Source organism: Panthera leo, chromosome B4, assembly GCF_018350215.1.
Source record: "Panthera leo isolate Ple1 chromosome B4, P.leo_Ple1_pat1.1, whole genome shotgun sequence".
In the NCBI taxonomy this organism is placed as follows: Eukaryota; Metazoa; Chordata; class Mammalia; order Carnivora; family Felidae; genus Panthera; species Panthera leo.
The window spans coordinates 125,967,469-125,986,783 of NC_056685.1; the positions used below are offsets into that span (position 1 = coordinate 125,967,469).

Sequence of the window (19,315 nt, forward strand, 5' to 3'; positions counted from 1 at the left end):
ATTAGACAGGAAAACTGCATTTTGCCAAAGTTGGCTTCAAACTTTTTGTGGAATATTACATATATCCTCTTAAATGTATAAAGTAACTAACATACCTCATCACAACTTAGACATCTTCTACACTATAAACATTGTGTGAGCTTTGCCACAACCTTGTGAAGTAGTTTCCATTTTACAGATCAGTAGTAAGGCCACAAACAGTTTAAGGATTCAAAGACCTCAAATGTCATTCTGATACAAATTCCCTTTTCTACAACTCGTTATGTTTTTCTTTAGGAGACACATTTTACTAATACACACACACAGCTTTTTTTTTTTTTTTTTTTTAACATTTTACATTTTCAAGTTTATGTTTAGCTGAAGCAAATACTTATGGGGGGGAGTCATCTCTAATTTTATATTTTAGAGTAAATACTTTTGCTAAATAATTATTACCCAAAGTCATTTTATTGAAAATAATAAGTGTAAGCTTGTTTCATCAGAATTATGTGAAAATCCTTTTCATAAACCTAAAATTAAAGAAAATCTTAGCTAGGCAAAATGAGATACGCTGTGACTGCCCCAGTGGAGCAGTGGGCAATCACACTAAGTGGAACGGGGTCCATACTTGCACAATAGTCTAACCAGCTGCCCCCACTTGACAGCTTTACGTACCTAGAGATGGCTACACTGTGCTTCCTGCATTATCGACTTCCGTGCTATTTTCTTGTTATTCTCTGGTAATTAAAACATGCCTAGTTTACTGTTTGAACTTTCAGCACGTGAGAGTGGTTAAGTGTCACATCCCTGGCATAAAAGCATGTAGTGCTGAACTATTTAGCTAGTTAACAGCCTTCCTTATTATTTGTAGGTTTGAAGGAAAATTGAAAAAAGCCATAATCCAATCCCGGATAGTTGTGAAAACTATTTAATAATGCCATTGCCACATATGCAAGGACTTTTCACTTTCAAGCCTGTCCCAACTAATGCAAATAAATCACTATTCTCTAAGGAAAAATAACAAGTAACAATGTTCTCATTTTGGTTTACCATTTGTAATAATAGCTCATTGTTAGTGTCCATGGTGTCTAAAATAACTGTAGGCGTAGTTTCTGTTTTACTTCAAGTGGTTCAACCAGTTTTTTCTTCTTTTTAATGTAATTCCTAATACTAGTTTCCTTTAGATGATTCCTAAAGAGCCAAGATATAAATATTAGGCTATTTTATAAAATTTCTAAGAGGACCATGGATTTTAACAGGAAGGAAGAGGGAGATACTGCATAATGATGGGCACATGGAGCCCCACACCCCACAATCTCGGGCCTCACATCTGTACCACATGCTGGAAGGAGCATGGACTCCGTGGCCAAGATGCCCATGTTCAGTCCTGGTTCTAATTTATGGGGTCATCTTGGGAAAGTTACTTAGCCTCAGATTAAGTATGTAAACAAGTAGTGACTAGAACAGTGTCTCACAGTAAATGTTCAATACTACTGCAATATAGTAAATGTACTACTACTCCTCAGGATCATCTGTAAAATGGAGACAACTTTAACTTGACATAAACTTTACAGGAATACCGTGAAGGTTCAAATGCATGTCCAGGACTATGCACAAAGCCTGGTACATAGGAAGTACTCAATAAATAGTAGCCATTACCAGGAAATATCTGAAGCTAAAATTCTTGTAGTAATAGGAGTTTAAATTGTATTTTAGACAGAAGTACATTATTTACAAAGAGTAAGTGAAAACTGTTAAAACTATTTTAAATGCTTCGGTCGTCCCAAGTGACAGTTTATAAAAGCAATACGTTCTCACTTCAGAGGATCTGCCCCACTCTGAAAAGAATAAGGAAGTGGAAAAAGTCACAACTCTACCACCTATAGACAACTGTTCATATCTGACATACATGTCTGTTTTTTTTTTTTTCTGATTCTTGCACCCTTTATTATAATTTTGAACTACATACAAGCAAGGTTACCTGGTATATGAGAATTAGGGTGTAAGCTCAGCCTCCAATTTGAAATTGTGAAGACTCAGAATTTTTCTTGAAAATGTCTTAAACCGGCACCACATTAAATACCAACATAATGTCTTCTAGGTAAGTCCAGTCCGGCAAGGGGTTCCCCAAGCACTGGAGCAGATCCCAGTGTTTGGCTAGCACCAGATGAAATAGTTGGCTTAGTGTGGGGGTCACATTACACAAAATGACAGACTAAACACTAGCACCACATTGACCACAGCAAGATGCTCCTGCCCAATGAGGCTGAGGGTAAAGCAGGCCGTCTCACATTTCCTGCTTACTCCAGGGTAAACTATCATATGCTCAGGTGGGTTGTCTCATAATTAAAGCTGCCTGTCTTGCTCTTTCTTTCTCTCTGATGAGCAAACACAGTTGACGAAGAAAAGTGAAAAGCACAAATGTTGTGAATCCTCTGTAATTAACACACATTTATATATACACAGTTTATTTATTCTTTTTTTATCCAAAGTATCTAAACTTGGCATCAAAAGCACTCTAAACATTTAAAATGAGCACATGACATATGGGATAGATATAATTTTGTGATTCATTCCCTAACATCAAGTATGCTATTATTTTCTTTTAGAATGAATTCCTAGGAATGGAATTATTGAAGAGGAGCTATGTGAACATTTGAAAAGCTAGGTTGTTACTTTATAATCCAGAACAAATGTCAGATAACCTTGTCACAAGCAGTATGACTGATTTTCTCATTAGTTTTAATTCTATTTTGTAAAAAGTGAACACAACACTAATTTAACTTTGTTTTCTTTATTAATGAGGCAGAGCTTAATGAATTATTTTGACCATCTATTTCCTTTAGTGAATTAGCTATTCCTGCCTTAAAAAAAATTTTTTTTAATGTTTGTTTCTTTTTGAGAGAGAGAGAGAGAGAGAGACAGAATCTGAAACAGGCTCCAGGCTCTGAGCTGTCAGCACACAGCCGGACATGGGGCTTGAACTGGGGAACTGAGAAATCATGACCTAAGCCGAAGTTGGACCCTTAACTGACTGACTCACCCAGGTGCCCCTATTCCAGCCTTTTTAAATAGCAATCTTTCTGCTTTTTAAAAATTGACTTATATAAACTCTTCATATATTAAAAAAATAATCCTCTTGTTTTTGGAAAGATTTTCTCCAGTTCACTTTTAGTTGTTGAAGGTACATTCCAGCATACCAAAATGGTTACTTTTTTTTATTGTGCTAAGATATAAATTTTTCTCATTTAACCTTTTAAAAAAATTTATTTACTTATTTGTTCAGAGAGAAAGTCAGAGTGTGCGCAAGCAGGGAAGGAGCAAAGGGAGAGAGAGAGAGAATCCACAGGCTTGATGCTCAGCATGGAGCTCGATGCAGGGCTCGATCCCATGACCCTGGAATCATTACCTGAACCAAAATCAAGAGTCGGACACTCAACTGACAGAGTCACCCAGGCACCCCCCATTCTTACCATTTTTAAGTATACAATTCAGTGGCATGAAGTAAATCCACAATGTTGTACAACCACTACCATGATTTCCAGAGCTTTCTCATCTCCCCAAACACAAACTCTATTCCCATAAAACAGTTAATTCCCCACTCCTTCCTCCTCTCAGCCCCCTTGTAACTTCTATTCTACTTTTGGTCTCTAGGAATTTGCCTATCCTTGGTACTTCATATTAGTGGAGTCTTACAATATTTGTCCCATTGCATCTGGCTTGTGTCACTTAGCATAATGTCTTCAAGGTTCATACATAATATAGCTTGTGTCAGAACAAAGTGGTTAATTTTAAGTGGTCGAAGGGTCATGGAAGTTTCCCTTGATGATTCCTACTGCTTTATGCACTACATGATGACAAAAATTCACCCATATGTCCTTCTATATTTTTGTTTGATTTAAAAAAGACAGCTCCTTTAATTCACTTGAAATTTCTGTTATGAGTGGCAAGTCTAAACAGATTATCAACAGTTTGGCTATCTCCAAGCACTGTTTTTGAGCAGTCCTTTCTTTCCCCATGATTTGTGAGGCTTCCTTTACTATACATTAAATGTAGCTTTGGGGCGCCTGGGTGGCTCAGTTGGTTAAACATCCAACTCTTGCTTTTGGCTCAAATCATGATCTCACAGTTTAGGAGATCGAGTCCCAAGTTGGGCTCTGCACTGACAGTGTGGAGCCTGCTTGGGACCCTCTCTCTTCCTCTCTCTGTCCCTCCCCAGTTCATGCTCTCTCTCTCCCCAAATAAGTAAGCATTAAAAAAAAAAAAAAAATGCAGCTTTTCATTCTACCTAGCTTCCATCCTCAATTCCCTATTATTTTGCAATTCCCTGAATAAGCCAGGAGGCTAATTTCTTTGCTGCATACTTGGCCCCCTCTGCCAGACCATTCTAAAACAATCTCTGGGGCAACTCACTCTTGCACATCCCCCACCAAGGATGTCAAATCTCCTCAGCTTGGACCTCTAGCTCCCCTCAACCCCTATTCTACTCTCAACCAATGCTCTTGCCTCTAATCTGTGCAAAGAAAGGAGAGCAACTCATCACACCAAACTTAAATCTTCTGGTATTTCCCCTCTGCTACAAGTATACCCTTCAGTATCCAGAGTAATCCCTGCTCCTGTACTGATCCCAACCTGTCTGGCCTGAGACATCCAGATCCTTTCTTCCTTGTAAAATCACTCTTTCAGTTGTCCTCCTCTCTGGGGCTCCCACCCTTCAATTCAAAGTCTCTTCTCACTGCCACTCCACCTAAAACCCTATTTTCTCTTACTCTCAGTTAATTCTCACAGATCTTTTTCTCTCCATTTCCTCCCCTCCTCCCTACATAGATCCCAATAAAGACAATTTCCATGTGATTAGAGCCAATGAGCACTTTTAGTTCCTCTCTCTTTTGACCTCTGCAGCTTTCAGCACAGTTGACCACTTTCTCCACGAAATATTCTCTCACCTGATTTCCAGGACTCCCCATCCTCCCAGTTCTCCCCCTTCCTTCCTCCACTCTGACTTCCCTTTATCTGTCTCCTTTGCAGGTCCATCTTCAAGACTTGATTTAGACCCTCTCCCCTTCTTACCTTACAGTTTCTCCTTAGAAATCGTATTTTCATCCAGGGCTTCAGTTAATCACTTGAGCTTCTCTCCAACTTTTCAAAATGTGATCTTGTCATGTCCCTGCAATAAACTTTTCAGTGGCACTTTAGGATAAAGACATAAAACAAAATAAAAATGCCTTATACCATGGCCTAAAAGGCCTCTCTGTCTGGTCTCTGTCACCACCTGAAACTGTGCCTGCACCTTCCCCACCCCCACCCCCACCGCCAAAAAAAAAAAAAAAAAAAAAAAAATCCACCAGTTCTTTTCAGTCTCTGGTGCTCTACACATTCACACCACAGGGTCTTTGAAGACTGAGGGCTGTTCCCCATGCCCAAAGTACCCCTGTCTAACCCCTAGGTCTGTCACTTTCTTAGACCTCCTTGACTTTCATAAACAGATGAAGCCTCCTGCCCCCATTACAGGCTCTCACAGCACCAAGGACTGCTCCTTGGTGCCACTTGTCACTGTTGCAGCTGTTCATGTGTTGTTTCTGTCACCCTCCATGAGGGCAGAGACTGGTCATCACCATGTTCCAATGAATTGCTTCCCTACACTTCACTAGACTGGCATTTGCTGACTCTAAGAGGCTGGGCAGGTGGACCTTTGTGTGTGCTCTTCCACAGCACCCTGCTCTTGACCCTAACTCCTCTAAGTTCTTCACCCATTCAACCAGTTTTTTTCTTTTTCTCTTCTTTTTTTTTAAGCTCACGCTGTGTTGTTAGACATTACACTAGACACTAGCTCTTCTGCTAAAATGTTTCTTCATACCTTGGGATCACAAACAGCACTGGCGAACCTGGTGAGAGCCACACACTCTCTGCAAGCACTGGGAGGGCAAGGTCTGTGTGCCATTCTGCTCTGTCTCTCGCACCCAGCAAAGAACTTGGTCCACAGGGGAACAAAATCAGTATTTGTTAACTGAAACTAAATGAACAAACCAAGTTGGTGAGGCATCCTAATGTGGTGGGTAAAACTGTGATCTGTATGGGCTTAACTCCTGGTCATTAGTTGTGCTGTGACTTAAGGAAGTCATGTCACCTTTCTGTGCCTCAGTGGGGAGTGTCAGGAAAACGGGGACCCTCCATCCTGGGTGACTGTGAAGACTAAATTGGGCTAATACCATAAACTACTTACAGAGTATTCAGAAAATTTATTATCACAACAACCCATTTTAATTTTTTTTTTAATGTTTATTTTTGAGAGACAGAGACAGAGAGACAGAGCATGAGTTGGGCAGGGGTAGACAGAGAGGGAGACACAGAATGCGAAGCAGGCTCCAGGCTCCGAGCTGTCAGCACAGAGCCCGATGCAGGACTCGAACTCATGAACTATGAGATCATGACCTGAGCCAAAGTCGGACGCTCAACCGACTGAGCCACCCAGGCGCCCCAACAACCCATTTTAAAGATGAAGAAACAGATGCAGGTAAAGTAACTTGCCCAGGGTTGCTCAGCTAACAAAGGGCAGGCCTTGGATTTAAACCCAACAACTTGGTTCTAGGGTACAGCTCTTTCCTTGTGCCCTACACAGTAATAATGCTCTTAGCAAATGTGTGTTAAGTCACAATGTGGGCTATTCTGAAGCATTTCTGAGGAGTGAAATGCACAATTTTCATCCTTAACAGTCCTCTCTACAACACCAGTAATTTCAATTAAGTTCTACCTTTATAACATGTATGATCTGCTGACAGTTTCAAATTAACCCCAGTGTTTATAGGTAAAAACGAGGACCGAAGGAAAAGACTCTCGGGCAATAATCCACAGCCACACACCCATCTCGTGGGGCCCGCGCGTTTCCAGAGAAATTTCTGACCTACGGCGCCGAGGCATCCGCCCCCGCCAGGCAGACGGAGTTGGGCGACTGAACAGGAGACTGGTTTCGCCGTGCGCGGCCCAAGGTCCCCAGCCCCTGGCCCCCGCCAGTCGGCCCCTGCGATGCTGGTGGTGCTCACCCCCAGGGGCGGAGAAGGGGTTGGGACTCACCTGTCCGCTCCGTCGAAGACACAGTCGGTCCCGGGTCTCTGGCTCCGTCCTTCCTCCCTCCCCCCGCGAAGGTTTCCCTTGGTGGGCCGTCTTCCCCAGGCCTGGGAACAGGATCAAGGTCCCGAGACCAGGGTCCCAAGAAGCCGGCGAATTTCCCTCAGGAGTGCCACCCAGGCCACCAGCCCCTCTACCCACAGCCAATCACGAAGCAGGAGACCTGAGAGCCCCCCCCCCCCCACCAGACGTGAGCTCGCAGACGTATGTCCCCGGAGTCCCAACGCAACCAATCAGGGCGCAGGACACAGGTTACGTGACCCTACGCAAAGCGGGGCTGCGCGAGGAGGCCTGCCAGCGTGGGAATCAGCTTTCCCGGGAACAGAGCCAGGAGCCAGCAATTACTGCGCGCTGTTTTCACACCCTTTCCTTACCAGCATTTAGGAAACGGGAGTTCCGGTCGTTTTGTCCCTTGAGGAATGTCACCAGCCCATAAGAAAAAATGTAGAATTCAGAAGCCGCTGTATCTTTTAAGCAATAGCCATTTAGAATTCCCAAAATAATTCCATAGGAAAGAACTAATTTATAAAAGAAATGTAGTCAAAACAAAACAACCCCCAAACCTCTTTGGAACATATCTAGTCTCCCTGCTACCCCCCCTCCCACCCGCCCCCAGTAGCCAGCGACTGTCTGATTCGTCTTTAAAAGCCTCTCTCCTGCTGCGTTCACCTGAACACTTGTTTTTTTCCGACAAACTGTCCAGTTCCATTCTAATTATTACCTGTGATGCTCACCTTATAAACTAATTTCTCCTTAAAGCCAGTCTCAGTGTCCATCCCATTTATTCTCACATTTATCTATCAATCAACAAATATTTATGGTATGCCTATTAAGTGCCAAGCATGTGAAACCGCAATGAGAAGACACCGGTGGACAAGACAAAGGGGGTTTTAAAAGTACATTCCCTGTCCTGATGGAGTTTACATGTAGGACAGTGGAGGACAAAGACATTAACAACAGATAACATGATGAATCCCAAGTACAGTTAAATGTTTCCAAAGACAGGGTGCCCCCACCCTGCCTAGTTGTCCTATGCTCCTGGGTAGAGCTGGAGTCAGGAAAGCTGTGATTTTCCCAGGCTGGAGGTCTCTTCCTTCATGTGTTTCACAGCACACTGTGCACAGTTCTAACAGCCTGAACTCACACCACTGTAATTCTTCCAGACTGCCCTCTCGCCTCGTGAACTCCTTGTGGATACTTAAGAATTTATTTTCCTATGAACAATATTTGGCACATGATAGGAACTCAGAAAATGCTAATTTGAGTCTACCCTTAATATTCACTTTGTGCTCAACAGGCTTTTTGAGAGGGACCAACATCTGCACCTTAAATTACACAGACTAGCAACAAGAATCCTAGCTCCTTCTCTCAGGATCATCTTTGGTCTCCAGGATATTCTAGAATTAAATGAGTAGCTAATGTATATGATGAAGTCAGGGAGTGATTGTCCAGTAACCTTTCTTCCCCTGAGTTACCCTTAAATAAAAATCCTATTACTCATGGCTTTATTGAACACTTTTTCCTGCGATATAAGGATTTGGGGTCCGGACCAAACAAAATGTTTCACTGCATTTAGGAAAAGGAATTGGAGTAGGTTACAGAGAAGAGAAGGAAGTCAAGGAATGTAGTAAACTCAAGCGCCTTACAACTGCATGCTGCAGTCACTGCTCAGGAGGGAGGGAGCAGATATGTACACTAGGGAGCTGGCAGCTTAGCTTGTACCAGGGTTCCACAGACTTGTGTAAGAAATGGTAATACCTATTACCCTGTGCATTGTAATCAAAACTTGAAACTGACCAAGTCAGCTCTGTCAACTGTAATAATAACTAAATGCTACCTGAAGTTTTTTCCATTCCAAATATTTAGTGAATTTCTAGGACAATACAACCGGGGGCGGGGGGAAACAACAATAACACTTGGATGGAGAGACAGAGGAAAGAAGCCAGTATAATGCATATTACACACATACAAAAATTACAAACATGTTTGAAATTGTGGGGAGATCCTAAAGTTTCTAGTACTTAAGAGATGCATTAGAAATAATACTGTTACTGGTCTTTTATATCCCAAGTTACTAATTTATTTCAAGTGAATGTAAAAACAGACTTTATGTAGGTTCTTTCAAAAGCTTGGTTTCCTCAACTCATTTTTTCCAAGATGCTAGAACAGAACATGTTTGGTAATAAGATTTCAAGATATAATTTCTTGAATGAATAAAAGGCCTTAAATTCCTCAGCCACAAGCAGGATTTTCAGAACAGTAGCTCCTCTAGTTACGGGAAACCACTGCATTCAAACATCTACTCAACTGGAACACACTGACTGCTACCTGTCTTTCCCTTTCAGTGATTCTTTTTATTTACAATTCAAACCAAACTGAAAAAGCTTTGCAAAAAACCCCCTAAAAACCAAATAGCCCTATGTTTAAAACAAAATATCAATGCCTATGCTGAAACAATGTTCTTTTACTAAAATATTTATTCTCATTAAAACGGAATCTTTTATTCCCCTGGATGGTGATGGTAAATCCTAGGTCTATGAATTGCTCGGTGCTATACAGTACAATCCGGTCTAAAGAGTAGCTTGTTATATACAAGTATCATGAAAAACAGCGAAAATATCACTCCTTATTAACAGTGGTGAAAGAAGAGAAGGCATACTTTTTTCTTTTCTCAGTAATGGACCTTATCAATTAGTATTAATCCATTATCTAGGATACTTTTTAAAATGCTCATCATATAAAAATGTTACTGTTTCTGGATTTTGGATTCAAATGACTCTTACTTTACTTTTTGATACAATTATCTCACTGAACATCTATCACAACTGAAGACTGGGAAAATAAAAAAATAAAAGATTGGAATTCTAAAAGACAAAAACTTGCCTACAAGAGACAGGAATGGGATAATAATAGTAATGAAAATAATGACGGCTACCCAGAGCTAGAGCATACAGCTAAGCAGACTGTGCCCTACACAATCCAGGGAGCTACACAGCACGGCAGCCCTGCAGCTAACACTTAGCGAGCTCCCTACCGCGTGCCAGGCACTGTCACGAGCATTTCATATGTAGTATGACGGAGATACTACTCTCCCCTCCATTTCAAAGACAAAAAAGAAGGCACAGAAGGTTAATAACTTGCTCAAGATCTCAAAGCTAATGAGTTGCAGAGCCTGGCCTTTGACTCCAGAGCCCACATTATTAATTGTAGTGACTAACTCATAGTTACAAGCCCCATTACCTGAAAAAAATCTCTTTGGTTTTAAATCCTTCTTGCAGATACCTATTTTTGAAAGTACAAAGTATTTGGAAGATAGTAATCTTATCTGGAATAATTTTGAAAAATACTATTTTACTACATATTGGAAGTTGTTCCTTCATTCAGAATGGCTACATGCGGTTTATAGACTCTCTAATTTGTAATCACATCTCATATAACAATGCTCTCCCACTTAACTAAAACAAAAACTTAAAGAAGAAAAAAACAACCACCACCAAGTACACAAGATTCCATATATGCATATACTTTAATAACAAAGTCACTTAGCTGTAAATGAACAAAGGGAGACAAGGAGAACTTAACACATGATACTTCCACAGATTTGCGTCAAAACAGGCATACATGAAGCTTTAAAACATATTGTCTGTGTTAACAGAGGCTGTAACTACCAATTGTGATGGCGCATATTTTCTAAAACATTATTATCAAAGAGTGTAAAGTTAGATCAAACAATGATGTCAAGAAAATTTTGTCCTAAAATTTTAACAAAGTCTTTTAAGAAAGTCTAAAAACCTCCTATCTTCCCACATTGACACTCAAAACATTAATTTTTATATCAGGATATCAGTTTGCCACTTTAACTTTTACCATACATGAAAAATTATCAAAAATATATTGATGGGTCTATACTAACTGTGACTATTTCTATTTACATTAAGCAAATTTTTTATCAAGTTCTTTATATACAAATTACCATTCATCCTACGTGAAATTCATTAAAAAGTTTAAAACTACAGAAATGTCATTAGAAACAATGCATTTCAAAATGTAACTGCTTTCCATCAATGAAGGACATTTTAAAATAATTTAACTGAAAAAAGTATTGAACTCCCCACCAATTTCAGCTGCAACAGTATTCTTCTTGAATGTTTTCTGTGATTTAAGGGGAAAAAGAAACTGGGTAAAGTTTGATTTCAAGGAATTAAATGATAAAAAAATTGATGAGTGTTTATTGATCTTCAAGAAAGTTACAATCTAAATTAGGTTGGCACTAAGAAAACAGCAATATTTAAAATGTTTTATTATTGCTGTCCATATACATATATATTATTACTGAAGTATAACTGACATACAATATATTAGTTTCCAGTGCACATCAATCACATTGATTCAATAATTATATATGTTACTCAATTATATACTTACTGTAAGTATAGTTAGCAATAATTTTTAAAAAAGCACACAGTTTAAGATAACTGAAGAAACAAAAGTCTTTAAAAACTGAAAAATGCACTGTATAGATATTTTTCATGTAAATTTAAATGATAAAATAATATGCCACATCCAATTCAACTGAATATAGCCATGGCTTTTTTGATAACTCTAAAAAAGGGCCAGTTTTTTTAAAAAATTAAACTATTCCCTGAAAGAATTTAGATTTCAGAAGTATCACAATACATAAAAGAAACTTATAACATTTAAGAGGCAAAGATGCGGGGAAAAGTTCATAAAGGGATTATATTAATACTACTTACAATAAAAAGTCACTTCGGTTGTTTTAGACTCATGGTCACATAGTAAGAAAATGAAAAAAATGTCTTTTTCTGAGAAAAAAACTTGAGCACAACATCATAAGTTTTTCAAATTTAAAGATCATCAATTAAGATGATCACTTTCAAAACTGAGTGAAGCACTCTGTCCAGTACAGATGCACTTCTCTTGTCTAATAATTAAATGGTTTTGTAACAATTACTGAAAAGTTAATGCCTCAGTTTCTCTAGTTTGAAAAAAGAGATTAGTTCTATTTTGGAAACTGTCTTAATTTATGTTGATTACACACTCCACTAAAGCAAGAAATAAGGCTTTAAAATATTTACCTAATTAACGCTCTGTCGCTGGACCTTAGGACCAATACTCTGTGTATCCTCTTCCTGACTAGGACGTTTCCCACCACTGAGACCAGTGCCCATGGAGCTTCTTCCTACGTATTTTAAAAAAATGTATGTTTACGATAGGAAAGGTAAAAAGAACAGTATGCTCAAATGCTTCATTCTTACCTTGCTTTAGTAAGTGAGTTTGCTGACTGTCTCCATGAGTATAATGTAAAATACCACTCCCCTGAGAGCAACCTGTTAGTATTTAAAACACAGTAAAATTATTTAAATTCTAAGTTGTATGTATTAAGACTACAAATCCAATTTTTAGTAACTGTATTAGGGCATTTATGCTTTTTCAGACTAAACCCCAATCCTTCATATGAACCAAAAACCATATGCTCAAATCAGGAAAACTTAAACTTAGGGTCATAGAAATGTTGACTTTTGGCTCAAAGGCAAAATCACTAATAATCATTTTCTAAAAAACATTTATTTACTGCATGACAACGAGACACTTGATCATAGAAGGAAAATATAGGGCAACCGTGAGATATATATCCTTCTTTCACCTCTTGTGCCTCTATTCCACATTCTCCCCTCAGAGCCTGTCCAAAACATATGCCCTTGGAGATAAGTGAATAAGGGCCTGCCAGATGAGAATTTAACAATTCAAATCACACAAGAATTCAGAAACAACATGGCAGTTACCTAGCAATTGTATCAACCCTTCTAAAAAGAACCAGTGTCACAGGAGAATGGGTTGGCACAGGAAATAGGTTCTAGAGAAACATTTTTTGTCAGTGTGTCTAGATAATGGACAAATATGAACATTCTAGCCCCTACAGAGAGGTCACCTTGGTCTGAGCAAGATAAGCTACTTATTTCTTATTATAGTTTCATGCTCATCAACTTCCTCTGGATAAAGAATTCAGCTTTTCAAAGTACTCAAAATTGGGAAAGTGGATCAGGGATGAAGCCTTCTATCACTGGAAAGGGATACCTCCACCATAAATAATGAACTAGTGTTCCTTGATATTTTAAGTCACATGATTTTTATTTTTTCGTTTAAATTTTAGTTAATATACAGTGCAATATTGGTTTCAGGAGGAGAATTCAGTGACCCATCACTTACATACAACACCCAGTGCTCATCACAACAAGCACCCTGATTTTTAAACTTCTAGTGTGCCCTTCACAGTCACCTCTAATTAAACTAAAAACCCTCAGTTCTTGGGACCTGTAAGGCTGTTAAGGCTGAAGGTCAGACTCTGGACTACGGCAAATTTACCACTGAATGGTGCTACTCCTCCTGGTTTTACCATTGGCAGGGCTTCCCCTAATAGTGATACTTGTCGCCTTGCATTACTGTACAAGATTTATTTAAAAAAAAATTTTTTTTTAATGTTTATTCTCGAGACAGAGACAGAGACAGAGTGTGAGTGGGGGAGGGGCAGAGAGAGAGGGAGACACAGAACCCAAAGCAGGCTCCAGGCTCTGAGCTGTCAGAGCCTGATGCAGGGCTCGAACTCACAAACTGTGAGGTCATGACCTGAGCTGAAGTTGGACACTTAACTGACTGAGCCACCCAGGCACCCCAGTACAAGATTTATTTAAAACTTCATGTAACAACATGAATGTACTTAATTCCACTGAATTATACATTTAAAGTGGTTAAGTGCTAACCATTTATATGTGTGTGTGTGTGTGTATATATATATATATATATATATATATATATATATATATATATATCATATATTTTATAATCAAGAAAACTTCACTTGATCTTGGCCAAAAGGCCAAGAAGCGATAGAATCAAGAAAGCTTCAACAAATAACTTTCAACTATCATATTTATTCATACTTTATACATTTGTTGCATGCTTGTTTATGCTAAAGGCTGTAACAGGTACTAGGGATACAAATATTACTAAGACATGAGGTCTTGTCTTCAAAGCATTTACAGTCAAGTAGATGACAGATACATAAAATCACTAAGTACAAATAAGTGTTACTAGGTTCTAGGAGGGAAGTTTTTATAGCACACAGTGGGGACACTGAAGAAGGAAAAGTCAATTTTACTGGAAGATTCACAGAGGTAGGTTAAATCACAGGCTAGTCACCTCAAAGTTAATCAAATTCATTCTTCTTCCAGTTCTAAGATAAATGAGAATAATCTCATAAACGAAATACTGAGTGAAACCAGCCAGGCCAAAAAAAAAAAAAAAAGATTACAAACTATAGGATTCTATAAAGTGCAAAAAATGGGCAAAAATTATAGTATTAGAAATTGGGAGAGTGGCTACTTTTGAAGAGGAGGTGGTAAATTAATAAGTTCAATAAATACATTCAGAATTTCCTTAAGATGGCATTTTATTTCTTTAGAGAGCTAAATGATAAGCAGACACTTAGACTCTTCCTGAGTCCCTAAATTGATGAATATCTCAACTGCCTATAACTTCCCCATAAAAAATGCAGTAAGTTATATTGTCACAAGAATAACAGTACAAGAGACAATGAGTAGAGCAAAGAGCTTTGCTGAATCAACTGGCTTATGACTAGCATAGCTGCTTATAAAAATCAGAAATCCCCACATTAACTGTATCTTCAGGGACATTACGGTGGTTAAATTTCAAATGCCAAGATTATATAAGATGACAAATCTTAGAATGAAAATAGCTTTAAACAAACTCCCATATTTCTTATTTCTAAAAATCCCATGTTTTCTAAGGGCAAAAAGTTTGTATGATCACAGTCCTCTTATGTTACACTATCAATAGCACCAAAAGGATTTTTCACTCATAAAATTCGAACTTAAAGACACTGCGGGGGGAAAAATCGCATAGAAAATGTATTCAAAGGAAACATACCAAAAATTTAATAATGACTGTCTCTAGTGGATGGAATTGTGGGTGATTTTTATTTGCTGTTTTCTATTTTTCTGAATTTCCCATGTTCTCTATAGTAAATAGTTTTTTTAAAGCAGTTTTGAGGTATAATTTACATACCATAAAATTCACCTGTTTTAAGTGTACAATTCAATAATTTTTAGTAAATTTATAGAGTTGTGTAATCATCACAATCTAATCCAGTTTTAGAACATTTTCATGCCCATTTGCATTCATTCTCATTCCTACCCCTAAACCTAAGATAACCATTAACTTAGTTTCTTTTAAAGGCATGCCTTTTCTGGACAGTTCATATAAGTGAATTGGGCAGTATGTGGTCTTTTGTGTCTGGATTCTTTAACTTAACATAGTATTTTTGAGGTTTATCCATAATGTAGCATGTACCAGCATTTTATTCCTTCTTATGAATTAATATTCCATTGCATGGATGTACATTTTGACTTATTATAAATGAAGCTATTGAAAACAGTCTTATGATTCCGTAAGTCTTCGTGTAGACATATGTTTTCATTTCTTTTGGACAGACACTTAGGAATGGAGTTTCTGGGTTGTAAGTTAAATTTATGTTTAGCTTTTTCCAAAGTGGCTATAACATTTTACAGCCCATCTCTCAACAACGTTTGAGGGTTCCAGTCTCTACACATCCTTTACAGCACTGGTTACTGTCACTTCTTAGGCACTCTTTTTTTTTAATGTTTATTTTTTTAAAAAAAATTTTAAGTTTATTTACTTTGAGAGAGACAGAGACAGCACAAGTCGGGGAGGAACAGAGAGAGGGAGACAGAGAATCCCAAGCAGGCTCTGCACTGTCAGCTTGGAAACCAATGTGGGGCCTGAACCCACAAAACCTCAAAGATCATGACCTGAGCTGAAACCAAGAGTTGGATGCTTACCGACTGAGCCACCCAGGCGCTCCAAATGTTTATTTATTTTTGAGAGAGAGACAGACAGAGTGTGAGTGGGGGAGGGGCAAAGAGAGAGGGAGACACAGAAACCAAAGCAGGTTCTAGGCTCTGAGCTGTCAGCATAGAGCCCGATGTGGGGCTCGAACTCACGAGCTGTGAGATAATGACCTGAGCTGAAGTCAGATGCTTAACTGACTGAGTCACCCAGGTGCCCCTGAATGGGTATTGTTAGTGGAAAAAAATTAAGTTAAAAATTAATAGGGTGGCTGGGTGGTTCAGTTGGTTAAGCATCCGACTCTTGATTTCGCCTCAGGTTGTAGTCCCAGGATTGTGGAATCGAGTCCCATGTCGGGCTCTGCAATGAGCACGGAGCCTGCTTATGATTCTTTCTTTCTCCCTCTTTCTCTCTCTCTCTCTTTCTCCCCGCACCCCCCCCCCCCACCTCCCCACCGCCTGCCTCTCTACCCCACTTGGGCTCTCCCTCTCTCTAAATTAAAAAGAAAAGGAAAGGGGCGCCTGTGTGGCTTAGTCGGTTAAGCATCCGACTTTGGCTCAGGTCATGATCTCGCGGTCCGTGAGTTCGAGCCCCGCATCAGGCTCTGTGCTGACAGCTCAGAGCCTGGAGCCTGTTTCAGATTCTGTGTCTCCCTCTCTCTCTGACCCTCCCCTGTTCATGCTGTCTCTCCCTGTCTCAAAAATAAATAAGTAAACGTTAAAAAAAAAAAAAAATTAAAAAAAAATAAAAAGAAAAGGAAAAACATTAAATTAAAAATTAAATAAAACCTAAAACATATTACTATCGGAGGCGCCTGGGTGGCTCAGTTGGTTAAGCGTCTGACTTTGGCTCAGGTCATGATCTCATAGTTCGTGGGTTCAAGCCCATGTCAGGCTCTGTGCTGACAGCTCAGAGCCTGAAGCCTGCTTCAGATTCTGTGTCTCCCTCTCTCTCTGCCCCTCCCCTGCTCCCACTGTGTGTGTGTCTCTCTCTCTCAAAAATAAGTAAGCATTTAAAAAAAATTTTTTTAAATTATTATAATTAGATTATGCTTTGTTTTATTTTAAGTACAAAAATACTTCAATACATCTGTATACAAGTTACACAGAATATTGACCTTTGATATGCCTTGAGACACTATAAGATAAAAGCCTACAAACAGGATAAGTAGAGGGAAAAAATGGATATGCTTCAGAAGTATCTAATCCTTTCAAATGGAACAAAAACTGGAGGGAAGAATGCTTTAATAGCAAGTCAAATCCTCAGGATCTTTCCATAATCACTTGCTCCCATTTCCAGGTCCATAATGCTCTCTCCTTCATCTGCCTACCCAAATTGCTATCCACCCCACAATCTTCCAAGAAAACTTCCTGACCTAAATTCTACTATGTGTAAAGATGTTTTTCATCTCTAAAATGTCACTAATGAAATGAGGGTATACATGTGTGAGTGCATGTATATACACATGTATGTATGTGTACAAAGAACCTACTATACAAAGATAGATTACAAAAGATAGATTTTTTAAAAACGTAGTGAGGATTCAGTAAATATGTATTTGATTATTAATCTCTTTATGTTACTAAGTGTAGAAAATTCCTTTTCACTTACTTCCACTGCTGCTACAACCTGGAATATTTTCTCCAGGAGAATATCCCATGAGGCCTCCATTCCCATTAGGATTAGAAGGCACTGATGCAAGAAGACCTAAAGGGAAAAAATTTCCTATTAAGTTATGCTCAAGATCAAATTCAAGGATAGGTACACATAAACAACTGCCAAAGAAACAAACAAAAGGTAACTGCTGACATACCTAGTCCTCTATATCGTGAAAGCTGCTGATAAATCTGTTTCATCCTCTCAATATTCAAACGGCTTGCCTCAGCATGGTTCACCATCGGTTTAGGATAATTAACTCCTATCAAACATTTGGCTACCTTTTGGATACCTTCTGGTGCATTCCAGGGATCATAGATATATTTTGCAGGGAAACCTCTTAGGACAGGCAAATAACGCCTTTTGGGAGAAGGAAGAAAAACTATTAATAAAATGAACTATAAGCAAATTATAACAAACTAATTATTAGCTATGAATAATCAAAATCAAGTTAATACCATTTAAATGATTCATTTACCCATCTCCTCATTTCTGCTGCCCATGATAAGTAGGGAAAACCTTAAGTGTTGCTTAAACATAAAAATTTCTTCCTGGATTAGTTATTCCAAACTGAATAAAAATAACCCTTGATTTACCTGATATAGTCTCCATTGGGATCTGTTCTCCTACCAAAACCAACGGGGCAATAGCAGTGAAAAAACTGTTGGAAAAAGGAACTACAAGACAGCCACATCCAACTTCCAGCATTTATGCTCCAATCTGCATCAAGCAATAATTCTTCAAATACCTTCAGAAGTAACAGTAACCAATTAGTTTGTACACATATAATTCTCAAAGCAACCATTTTCCAGGTCTCTGTAGATCAAAAGTCAAGGAAAAGGAAATCTAGCACAGAACTATAAAATTAAACTTTCTAAAGTCAGCCTCTTTGTCAATGTTCTGTTCTGTAATGAGTTATTTCAGGGAAAGAAAAATATAAGTAATATAAGTGAATTTCTGAATAGAATTCACCTTTCTAATCTTTGCCGGTGGTATTGGGACCAGGGTAAAATACTCAAGTCAACGATTCAAATAAAAAATGAAAGAAAAAAGCAGTAAACATTTTTGAGAAAGCAAACATGTTACCAAATAAATCACTAACAAAACTTTAGAAGCTTGGTACCACTGGCCTACATAGAGGGAGCACTCAAATATAAATGACCTTTATGGGAATGCAAGCTGGTGCAGCCACTCTGGAAAACAGTATGGAGGTTCCTCAAAAAATTAACAATAGAAATATTTTACGACCCAGCAATTGCACTACTAGGTATTTATCCAAGGGATATAGGTATGCTGTTTTGAAGGGACAAATGCATACCAATGTTTATAGCACTATAAACAGTACTATCAACAATAGCCAAAGTATGGAAAGAGCCCAAATGTCCATTGATGGATGGATGGATAAAGAAGATGTGGTATATATAGACAATGGAGTATTATTACTCGGCAATCAAAAGGAATGAAATCTTGCCATTTGCAACTTTGTGGATGGAACTAGAGGATTTTATGCTAAGTGAAATTAGAGAAAAACAAACATCATATGACTTCACTCATATGAGGACTTTAAGAGAAAAAAAAGATGAACATAAGGGAAAGGAAACAAAAAATAAATATAGGGAGGGGGACAAAACAGAAGAGACTCTTAAATACG

The 19,315-nt window shown here is 38.6% G+C and overlaps 1 protein-coding gene across 4 annotated transcripts in view; it reads right to left on the reverse strand.

Moving 5' to 3' along the window:
• CRY1 (cryptochrome circadian regulator 1) overlaps positions 1–19,315 on the reverse strand; it is a 104,087-nt gene that overhangs the window by 154 nt on the left and 84,618 nt on the right. For 2 of the 4 annotated variants that reach the window (XM_042947616.1, XM_042947619.1), the window contains exons 8-13: positions 18,261–18,412; positions 17,822–18,024; positions 17,620–17,715; positions 12,381–12,452; positions 12,201–12,304; positions 10,612–11,256 (exon numbers count right to left, since the gene is read on the reverse strand). In XM_042947616.1, coding sequence (XP_042803550.1) covers positions 12,201–12,304; positions 12,381–12,452; positions 17,620–17,715; positions 17,822–18,024; positions 18,261–18,412 — 627 coding nt within the window. In that variant the 3' untranslated portion in view covers positions 10,612–11,256. Of the gene's footprint in view, positions 1–5,105; positions 5,170–10,611; positions 11,257–12,200; positions 12,305–12,380; positions 12,453–17,619; positions 17,716–17,821; positions 18,025–18,260; positions 18,413–19,315 lie in introns of those variants that run through there. The other 2 variants (XM_042947617.1, XM_042947618.1) reach the window with 2 other exon arrangements.